Source organism: Nanorana parkeri, unplaced genomic scaffold (assembly GCF_000935625.1).
Source record: "Nanorana parkeri isolate BGI_ZX_2015 unplaced genomic scaffold, ASM93562v1 scaffold457, whole genome shotgun sequence".
Taxonomy (NCBI): domain Eukaryota; kingdom Metazoa; phylum Chordata; class Amphibia; order Anura; family Dicroglossidae; genus Nanorana; species Nanorana parkeri.
The window spans coordinates 964,255-976,220 of record NW_017306725.1 but is presented as its reverse complement, the minus strand read 5'-3'; the positions used below and the strand labels follow the sequence as shown (position 1 = coordinate 976,220).

At 43.0% G+C, this 11,966-nt stretch overlaps 1 protein-coding gene across 2 annotated transcripts in view; it reads right to left on the bottom strand.

Annotated features, from left to right (window-relative positions):
* Positions 1 to 6: 6 nt before the first annotated feature.
* The window catches only part of ELF1 (E74 like ETS transcription factor 1), a 90,789-nt gene continuing 78,829 nt past the window's right edge, over positions 7 to 11,966 (bottom strand). For both annotated transcript variants that reach the window (XM_018560486.1, XM_018560487.1), the window contains exon 9: positions 7 to 663. In XM_018560486.1, the coding sequence (XP_018415988.1) occupies positions 48 to 663 (616 nt within the window). In that variant the 3' untranslated portion in view covers positions 7 to 47. The remainder of the gene's footprint in view (positions 664 to 11,966) is intronic.

Below are 11,966 nucleotides of genomic sequence, written 5' to 3'. Positions count from 1 at the left end.
GCCAATGACATTTGGAAAAAAAATTAAATAGGGAGGTTTTCTTTTTATTACTTGGAATCAAATTCCCACGTATCATTTTCCTGTTTAATTTCCACCTGGGATGGGAATCCATTTGGGCTGGCAACTACTAACACGCACGATGGTGAAAACTTTTGCTCAGTTTGCTCAGCAACTTGAGATGGGCCTTCCTGAGAATCATGACTGTTGGTAACTTGAAAAAGTGTTTGTTTGGGTTCCGGTGATTTGATCACGGATGTGATGACTGTGCCCGGGGTGTGGTTAAGCAGTGGCGAAGAGCTGGTTGAAAAGGACATGATTGGAGTGGTTGCACTGAAGACTGGTGACGAAGGCACACTGACTGTTCCATTACAAAGGCTCTGTACATTGCCATTCAGAACTTGCTGAACCTGGCTAGAGCTCAGGACAATTGATGGTGGAGGCGAGCCTGTTTTCTGAGGCTGTAGCACCATGTTATCCTTGAGTACGGTCATTGGCTGGCCTGAAGGAATGGCTTGAAGGATGAATTTTTGTGGGCCCACACCAGCTGTTGGGTCTGTGCTTGTTATTACCGTGGTGAGAGGCATTGTCTGGAGTGTTACAGTATGTAACTGCTGACTGCCAGGAGAAACCACTACTGGGACCTGACCTGGAGACTGTATAGTCCTAAAATGTAAAAGAGGAGAGAAACATGAGCATTGCACCCATTTGTACACATATGCAATCAAGGTAGTGTGTGTGTGTGTGTGTGTGTGTGTGTGTGTGTGTGTGTGTGTGTGTGTGTGTGTGTGTGTGTGTGTGTGCGTGTGTGCGTGTGCGTAAGGCAGACAGCATCTCCGCCAGCAATGATCAGTGATTCTTGCTGCCGGAGAAGCTTCGGCCCCTTTCATACTTGAACACCCATACCTGTGGCAAGCTTTGTATCCTGCACAAATCAATGATCTACATAGCTACTGCTCATACAAACAGTTACATGCAATTAGGGCCTGGATGCAAAGCTCTTCTGGGACAGCATTTTCTGTGCACTTACAAAATGGACAAAGTTAATTGTCCAAGAGAAAAATTTTTGAGGTACCACCTTAGTAGTCAGATCAACACAATTGTCTAAAAAGCTTTATATATTTTATTTCTTGTTTAAGATCATGTAAAAAAAAGTCAACCTCAAGCTAATAACATCAATAAAAATAGAAACATTGACTTTGTCCAATTCATCAGGAAAAAAAAAAGGCTTTCAAATCCATTATCAGCAAGTAAAAGTCACAAATTCTGAAGTTATTTAGCCATCCATGTACGCATGAGCCTAACTCCATCACAACAACCAGAAGGAGCACAAGGGACAAGCGAGAGGTAACACCAAACAATGTCATCTGTGTTAAGGTGGCCATACACTTTTGCTCTGCACAGAGTAGGCATAGCGGACCGGTCCTGGCTGCTGTGCGGGCCACATTACAAGGTCCGGCGTGCCGGATTCGTCCCACGGGCCTTGTGTTTGCAACCCCTGGTTTACAACTATCGCAAGACCTTAGTCTTGCGATGGTTGTAAAGTAATTTAAAAAAACGTACGATCTGCCCATCTTGGACTGGCAGATCATACTCTCGATCATCGCAAGCCCGCCCCTGAGGGGCGGGCTTCCGATGACCGCAATGCTGAACGGGCAGTGTGCGGGTGCGCACACCGGCCCGTTCGGCATTTGTCTCCCGAGCACCGTTCAAAGCAGCCGAAAATCGTACGATTCTCGGCTGGTTTTCTAGCGTGCTCCTTAGACAAAAGACGTGCGACCGTACAGTAGAAACGGTCGCACATCTTCGTTCACACTGCTCGATTCTCGTACGATCGCGGGATTTCGTACGAGAATCGAAGCAGTGTATGGGCACCTTTACAGACTTTGCTGAAGGAGAGGCAGTCTGATTTGTGTCTAAATGGGTCGCTAATTTGTGTGATAAAAGGTCTCCCATTGTATTTCACTACAATGATGTGAACAGATTTGATTTAAAATTATATATTTTTTGTTTTTTTTTGTTTTACACATTACAGCAAATTACTGCAAAAATTTTGACTGGGCCCTCCACTTCAATAATAACAACTGGCATCTCCATGGTTGCTACTAACACCCCCTCAACCATCATTTATGATGGCTATGAACAAGACCTAGAAGTGAGAAGGGAAACAATAATTTTGCATCCAATTATTTTACTTTTCTTATGTTTCTAAAGAAGTCAACTGTTCTATATCTTTCTTTGTTATTTATATCAAATCTTTGTTTTACAAGGATTTATTAGAGGGTGTACCTATGACAAGGAAGTGAAGCAAATCTAAGCACCAGCACACCATACTGCTCTTTGTGAGCAAAAGCTGTTCATGTTCACACACTAACTATTGGAAACAAATCAATTCTGTGTTCCTACTTGACCCTGTGCTAAGCTCCAGTGCTGGTTATCTTTTAGATAATAACGAAATTATTTTTTCTAAGGGGTACTGAGCTGATAACATTACCCTCCCTCTAATACATTTATTATAGTGTGTACACCATTACCTCATACAAATATAAATATTATTCATACATTATACTGTGTGAAAAAACAGTGAATTGTACCATTCAATGTTACCACCTAAAAAAACTGTTCTGCTACATTCCATAAAACAACAATTCTATTGTTCCACAATTGTATTCATTAACTGGTGGTTGCAAAAACCAAACAATCCAAAAGAGTTTAGAAATGTTCAAATCAATAGTGCTCATCATGTACACAGCAAATGAGAGCATTACATATGTGCTCCAAACAACACTCCTGTGTATGGCATCACTTCTTCCACGTGTGCTGCAAACAATGCTTTTGTGAATGTGTTTCACTCTAGTGCACCCCACCCTTACACACACACTATGCTCACTAAGTGAATAATTTTGAACCTCTTTAAATAGTCAACCTTGACTTGAGCGATTGAGCTTTGTAAAAACAGGCTTTAGCAACAAGGTCTTCCTGGAAAACATGTGAAAATCAGCTTAGAGTTGCATCTGCTCTCTAGATAGAATACAAAATATTTATATACCATATTTAATAATTACTTAACTCTCAATATGCTTATTGAGGTGAGTGGAAATCACTCATCTCATAGTTCTCCTTTAACAAAAACGTAACTTATTTGTGTATCACTCATCTGTAGATCCTCAAATCATCTCTGAATTCATGCTGATACTGTCCTTCTTCCTAGAGGGTGGATACTTATGTTCCCCATGACCCCTGTGTGTGTTGTAAAGTAGCCACCGATCCAAGCTCACGCCTGTGATGGACTACAATCTCACATTTAGTTTACCAATTTGTATCAAGATTGTAGTCCATCACAGGATTGAGCTGGTGACTACTTTATAAACACACACAGGGAACATGGGGAACAAAAAGTAGCCACCCTCCAGAAGGAAGGACAGTATCAGCACCAATTCAGAGATGATTTGAGGATCTACAGCTGAGTGATGCACAAATAAGATACATTTTTGTTATTAGTTAAGGTATCTAAACGCATTTTTAAGATTTAACTCCTGAGTTTAGTGTCATTTTAAATATGTATGAAAATATTTGTTTTATCCCAAGTACATTTAGAAAAAACACTATTTACTCCCATTAATATTAAACTATCTGATCTTTGAAAGACAAACTTATATAAAAATGGCCTTGAACCTGCGGGGGCATTACATCCAACAGGGCTCTAGACTAAAGAAGGAGCGCTCCCGTCTTATTAGGGAGGCCCTCCAAACCCTGACAGCCCTGGAGACTCAACACAAACATTTGCCCTCGCAGGACCTCTTGATGCGTACGTCTCAGGCCAGGCAACACCTCCTTGGGCTCCTTGATCTGTCCGCTCGCAGATATGCTGACAAACTGGCTCTTAGGGCGTATGTCGCTAGAAACAAGTGTGGAGGAGCCCTGGCCAGGACCCTGCACCCCAGATCTACCTCCACATATATCCCACACATACATACCGCGTCCGGTATCCTAGCGAGCTCACCCTCAGATATCCAACTTGCCTTCACGGACTTCTATAACTCCCTATACAACCTATCGGAACAGAGCACACCTACCCCGGACCGGGCCGCAGAAATGTCGGCCTATGTCCAACGCACGGCCCTCCCGACCCTGGGAGACTCTGATGCTGAGGCATTGGAGTCACCCTTTACTATGACGGAATTGCTCTCAGTCCTCCAGTCCGCGCCTACGGGTAAGAGTCCAGGACCAGATGGGTTTACGGTAAAATTTTACACCTCATTCCGCGAGAAGCTGGCCCCCTTCCTTCTGAGGGTGTTCACATCTGTTGCCCTAGGGTCCTCCTTCCCGGCTCAAGCGTTGGAGGCCCATATCACATTGATTCCTAAGCCAGATAAGGATCATACCCTCTGCACCAACTACAGGCCGATATCACTCCTTAATGTGGATGTGAAACTATTCGCCAAACTTATTGCCAACCGACTAACACCACTACTCCCGAGCGTAATACACAGGGACCAAGTGGGGTTCATCCAGGGGAGGGAGGCCCGAGATAACACCATTCGGACGCTCCTGTTGATGCATTATGCCAAAGCCTCGGGCACACCACTCTGCCTCTTATCCGTGGACGCGGACAAGGCGTTTGACCGTCTTGACTGGGACTTCCTACGCCTCTCTCTGCTTCAGCTAGGGATTCGTCCCGCCATGATGAGGAACATAATGGCCCTGTATTCTTACCCATCAGCTAAAATCCGGGTGAACGGGGCACTCTCCCCGAGCTTCCGGATTTCCAATGGCACTAGGCAGGGCTGCCCATTGTCCCCCCTACTCTATGTCCTCACCATGGAACACCTGGCGGTAGCACTTAGGCAGAGTGGTGCTTTCCAGGGTTTGAGGGTGGGGACCCACCAACATAAACTCGCATTATTCGCGGATGACCTGTTACTCTACGTGACCCATCCCCATATAGCCATGCCCGCGATACTGCGTGAATTCCAGAACTTTAGCTCCCTGAGTAACTTCCGGGTCAACCTCGCTAAATCAGAAATCCTCAACGTATCCCTGAGGGCAACGGACCTACATCCTCTCCAGGTCACATGACCCATATATGGTGGAGCTGCCCCAGGATCCGGGGGTTTTGGCAGGGGGTGCTGCGTATATACCTCAGGGTGACAGGAACCACAATTGCTGATGACCCCAAGATTCTGCTGCTGTCTATGATCCCGGGCTCGCTTAAGTCGGCAAAGAGGGGACTCTTACGCCATTTCCTCACAGCAGCCAGGGCGGTTATACCACGCCACTGGCGTACTCCGGTGGTCCCCACCCTCGCGGAATGGGTAGTGGAGCTGGACCGTATTGCAGATCTGGAAGATCTAATGTCCGGAGAGAACGAAACTGGGGACCGGTATGTCCGCACCTGGTCAGTTTGGATTGATTTTAGAAACTCAAATGGTTGTCAGGCAGCCCTCTCTCCCTGAACCACCTGCAGGGTGACATAGACGCAAGGCGGGAAGGGGGTTAGGAGAGACAATCCCCCCCTGCATCCCCCCCTCCATCCTCTGACTCTCCCTACCTTTCCCTGACCCTCATGCTGTTTTTCTTCTGTCCCACCTGTGCCCTTTCTAGCAGCCAGCGCTGCACAGCATCTATATGTGTATAACAGCAACCTGCGAAACACAGCGAGCCCGTTTGGGAGGGACACCACCCGAACATATTTGTGCTGCGTACGGTCACTGCACCAAGTGGCAAGTAGAGACAGATCCCCGATGGGGCTGTACCAGCACAGCTGATCTTGGCAGTATATTAGGCAATAGACGCCGATCGATGTTGGGCTTCAAATTGTACAATGAAACAATGTTGTGTGCCCTGATGATGTTGCTCTCAGGCTCGCCTGAAGATTCAAGCTATTCTGTATGTTTACTTGTCTCCTTTATATTTTCCTTGTTATGGTGAAATGTCTGTTTGCCATTAGGTTTTGTATTGTATTGAAATCTTTAATAAAATCAGATTGGACTAAAAATGGCCTTGAAGGTTTTCCTCACTACAAACTGACCATGGCCATTCCCTTACTTTGTTATGAAATATTCATAGTTGGTGCCAGTCATCAGCTGATCTTTGCTGTTCACAGCACCATTGATCAGAATCAGCAGATGGTAAAACTATGTTGAGTTTATCTCTTTCTCCCTAACATGAAGTTTGCACACATTTTCAGCTAAAATATCGATATTTTTTATATCTTTGTCTCACCAGATGAAATCTCCTGCAATTGTAGCACTTGGCACACATACGCCATTCGAGCAGATGTTTTAATCTGTGTGCATTTTGGCTTTATAATCCATAACACATCTTCCTACCATAATATTGACTTAGTGTGTTGATAGCTTTTTGCACACAGCAGTCCTGAGGATATTAACAGTACGGTCCTCCACAGATTTAAAAAGGAGTTATAGCCAAAAAGGGTTTTATTTCACACCTTTCGATATGCTCTAAAAGTGGCAGGAAGTCCTATAAAAGCATCTCAACATGGTTGACACAATACCTTTCACTAGGGATGCACCGATACCAAGTACAGTACTCGGTACAAGTACAGATACTTTTCCAGCTCCAGGACTAGACTAGAGAAAAATTCAAAAGTTAGGAGGCAGCTATCATGTGTAAGGAGCACACGGGGCTCCTGGGATTTGTACATCTCTGTTTTAATGTATAATTTTGTTTTTATAAATATATATAAGTGATGCACCAATACCAGTTTTGCGAGTACGAGTACTGGTACTTGCCGAGTACTTACAAGTACACGTACGGATAAATTTTTGTTTATTGTCATGTGACAGTTTTTCTAAAACAATACAGACTATTGATTTCAGGACAGTGGTGGAGCGCCAGAGCCAGGTCCCAGCTGCAACCCTGGTAGTTCTCATGAAAAGTATCAGCACTGGTATCTAAAAAGTATTGGTGCATCGCTACCTTTCACAAAGCAATTTTTAAACAGCCCACTGTATAAAATGATGGACAGTACATGAGAATGTGTAACTTGATATATAAACAAAGACCAGCAGATATCGTTTTAATGTTCTCTCCTATAGCGGAGTTCCAGGCAGGAGTGCCTTTCCAAATGATGGAACAAGTAAAGCTGGAGATACACCAATAGAATTTCTGTTTTGAGAATGTTCAATTTTTCTAATTGGCAACAGAGTTAAATTGACAATCGATTTTGACAACAACAAAAAAAAAAAAACGAAAAAAAAGTAGCAGGATGGAAGATTTTTATCAAACCAAAAATTCTAAAAGTGAATGTGGTATTCATTCAGGAAACTCCATTCATTCCTAAATCAAATGTTAAAATCAAGCGACATTTGTCAAGTCTCTGATGGCATTTTCTTTTTTTTATTACATATCATTTTTATTGTTCTGACCAGATTTTACATACGAAAGTTTTTTCCAAACGCTATCAGTGTATACCCAGCTTTAGACTACGTTCACGCAGAGAGTTCTAGGACTCTGACAGCAAGAACCTACAGATTTCTGTGGAAGGAATCCCTTTGTTGAGATGCGGCCACTGTACTCATTGAAGTTAATGATACATTTACATGTGGTTTGGAATAGAGGACTGGCCCTGAAAGATACGTTGTCTGCACACCAATCTGCTTCAGAATGTCATCTTTATTAACATTCTTGCAACATATTATAAGGCAATGCAAAGTTCAGGGACTGTGCAGGGTCCCTTCCTCAAGCAAATAGTGAATAATCCATAGTGCCTGACGAAGGGTACGTGGGTGGTCCCAAAACGTTGAACTGATTGCAAGACTGTTAATAAAGATGACATTCTGAAACAGATTGGTGTGCGGATAACGTATCGTTCAGTGTCTGTTGTGGCGCCATCCGCCGGTTGTTCCAGCACAAAAGGAATTGAACAGAAAATATATATATCGGTACAGAGCGTGTTGGGGATATTTCTACAGGTGACTGTCCCTGGATGCATCTATCCTGCATCCAGGGACAACCACCTATCCCGAACTGCATGTAAACGGATCATGTATGATTACATGTGGACTGCCGTTGACAGATGTGGCCACGGTCACCCTGTCATTAATGTCAATGGGTAGAGTGGCCGCATCTCAACAGGGACACCAGAATGCAGCATGTGTCCCCATGTGAATGGGGCCTGATATTGCTTGTAAAGTTGTATATAATAGCAAAGGCAAATTTCAATTACAGTAAGCAGAAAACAGTGGCAGATCTAGAGTAGAAATGCACAGATACCAAGTACTGTACTTGGTACAAGTACTGATATTTTTTAGAGATAGTCTTGGAGCTGGAAAAGTAAGTCAAGGAAACTGGACTTGCTGTATTTTTCTTGAAGACGTTTCACTGGTCATCCAACCAGCTTTCCCAATTCACAACCAGGTGTTGATCTGCTGTTTTGTTTCACTGACATACAATTCTGAGCACTCCTCACTGCACTGGACTGCATACACAATGTTCTTCAGCTTGTGTTTTGACGTTGGGTCTTTTGGGTGAACCAGTTGTTGCCTCAGTGTTTACAAGTCATTCTGAATTGATAAAGCTGGCCGGATGACCAGTGAAACGTCTTCAAGAAATACACAGCAAGTCTAGTTGATTTGACTTATTTTTTACAGATATACCATGACCTGGACAGACAGAGAGCTCGAAGACTAGACTGGAGAAAAACTCAAAAGTTAGGAGGCAGCTGTCAATTTTAAAGGAGCACTGGCTACAGGGCTCCTGGGATTTGTGCATTCCTGTTTTAATGTATGATTTGTCTTATATATATATATATATAATGCACCAATACCATTTTTTCCAGACCAAGTACAAATAGCAATACTTATCCTCAAAGATACAATTACTGATACCTTTTTGTCATGTGACAGTTTTTCCCAAAACAATACAGACTAATGATTTCAGGACAGTGGTGGAGCGCCAGAGCCCAGTCGCAGCTGCAATCGGCTGTAGTTCTCGTGAAAATGTCAAGTATCGGCACTGGTATGTGAACATCCTTAAATTAGAGTGATCTAAATTATGAAAGGATGCACTCTGTTTTTGTTTTTTTAAAGATTAAAGTGCACTTCAAACCAAATATGATTTTACACATGTCAAAAAGTGTAATCCCATTTTTTCAAACTCTTTTAATTAAATCTCACCCAATCTTACTAGGGCTGCAGCTAACGATTATTTTCATAATCAATTAGTTGCCTGATTATTTTTCAACTAATCGATTGGTTGCATTAAAAAAAAAATCTCTCCCTCTCTCTCACTCAATCACATAATCAAATAGCTGTTGCTGCCCTAAATCTTAACCAATTCAGCTGCACACCTGCCTGCTCCTAAGTTGAACACACATCAATATGCTCTGCTGTTATCACAGTAACCGTGACTTTCAGACATTGTTGGAGCATGCATCCAGAGTAAGTTCATAGTCATACTAAGAGTTTACAAGATTTGCACAGATCCGAAAACCGTAACAAATCAAGTGAAAAACTGTATGAAAAAAAATGATGTAATTCTGTTTTACTTCGTTTCACACCATCATTGTTGAGCTGTATTGCCCATTGCAAGGACAAGGAAAATAACCTTATGTCCTGTGTTAGTATGTGATCTACAAAATTAGGACAGGTAACATGTTTGTGTATGGTAAAAGCATCAAGTTAAAAAAAAAAAGAGAGGTAATAAAAAATGCACTGTAATGCCTGTTAAAACACATTGCAGGGCATCACAATGCAAGTTAAAAAACACATTTTAGCACATATGCATGCTAATGCAAGCTACGGTGAGAACAAACCCTTACAGTACTCTACAAAACCAGTTAATGCCAAAGTCGGCAAAGCAGGCAGTTAAAACTTTCCAGTCTCACTAAAAGCTCTACTGCATCTGAACACATCTCAATGTGTAGGATTCTTGGTGCCCTGCTGCCGTGATGGGGAAAGGAACCATAGGGCATAGTGAGGGATGCCAGCATCCAGTATTTCCAAGGAATGTTAAACAGAAAATGTGCTGTATAGCAGAGTTCAGTAGTGCACACAAAAGTGATAGGTAGGTATTAATTACTTGCTTTGCAGAGCGCACTTCCTGTTCAGGTTATTTTTAAACCATAACAGAGTCACTTTTAAGCACATGATTGCACACAGAAAGTTCATACTCTCCTATTATAAGCATAGGGCTAGAACACAGCTGCAGCACAGCTCCATACATGTCATGCATATTGGCATTTGGGAGGTAAAGGAATCCAGATCTGATTCCACTTGTTGAAGAATCTTTCTTGTGTCATATATTACATTTAAAGATTAAGTGCACCTCTGGCTCATCCACTCCATGCTGAGCATTTTTGCAACAGGTTATACTTGCCTAAACCACAGCTCCACATATATCTTTGCATATGGCTTGAGCAGTGTTGGGCAACCTTGCTTTAGCATTTTTCCAGTGCTACATTACACCACCATGTATGGCTGTCCTGAATTCTACTGACTTCAACGAAAGACCCTTCATAGTACACTTGTCCTTTAAGACTTATCAAATGATAAAATATTTCCTTCTCTGTTTATGTATGTGCTGCATGAGTTGTCTGCAATTACCTGTGCTATCTTTATATTTATCCAGGTGGAGCCCCCTTGAACCCGGGTCTTTCATTGGACCCAAGAATGGCGAGGCTTAGTGTGGTTGCTGGGTATGGAAGGAGAGCTCAAGGGCTGGAGGAGAGGGAGGTAAAGAGGAGCTGATCAATAACACCCGAGAAAGGAAATGGAATGAGAATTGATTGTTTCTGAGGGGTGAATGGGAGAGAGGCCTGCCAGTTCAGCATATTACACTAAGAAAATACAAAGCAGGAACTGGTCAAGGACTGGAGGGTGAAGAGAGTGGAGGCTGATAGGAAGCTGATCATGGACTGAGTGGAGGGATCATGTATGACCCCTTTCTCCTGATGGGTGAAGTTGAGAATGCTGCTGTTTCCAACAGCCATGACAGGACTTAGTACATGCACAACATAAAAATGCAATGTCAATTAGTAATTAATATCTGCTTGGGAGTTTGTCAGTATAGCAGTCAGGGGACAATATTTAGAGACACCATACCGTAAACAGGACAGCATTATGGAGGATGGGGGGGTGCAGAATGCTTTTTACCATACAAAGCACACACAATCAGCAAGTGAATGCAGCAGGGGTTTGTGAGACCAGAGATCAGGTTGGAGTGTAGAACTAACAAATGCTGACATGACCAGGCTGCAAAAGATTAAAGGAGGGAGTGGAGGAGTGAATGTATTGGGGGAAATGGAGCTGTCATTGAACAGTGTAGATTGTGAGGGGTACAAATCTATGTTTATGTCACAGAAAAGGAATATTCCTGTAAACAGCTCATCAGGGCTGGGAACCATCATGTGCCAGAACCCGCTGGTTACTCAGGTCTAGTCTCTGCTGTGTGCACTAACCACTGACAGGAAACCTGAATTCTCTAGTGAGTTAATGAACAGGTTTAGGTTTAAAAAACAAAAACAAAAAGTATGCCACCAAACCACACGGTTTGCTGCTGTTAAACTTTGTGGGGTAAGAACAACATGTACAGAGCAAATTAATGTCACCCCCTTAATCACCAGATCCACTGGCGGAACTACCAGGGTTCGGCCACTCGGTTTCTTGTAGTACACTCTGCACGGACCGGTTTTCTAAGCTGACTTCATGACAGTGAGGAGCTTTGCTGTGTCCCGCAATGGCAGAGGATGGAAAGTGATGACAGTACGACATCTGATGGAGTCGCAGACAGCCATGTGTGACATATGTAACACGGCCTAGTAATTGTGTGTATTGTAGAGTCTCCGCCCGTGGCTACGTGTGGACTGGAGGGTCGGCTGACAGGAAGCATCAAGTGATCTGTAGTCACTGTTTATATATATATATATATACATACATACATACACATACATACATATACACACACACATACATATATATATATATATATATACACACACACACACA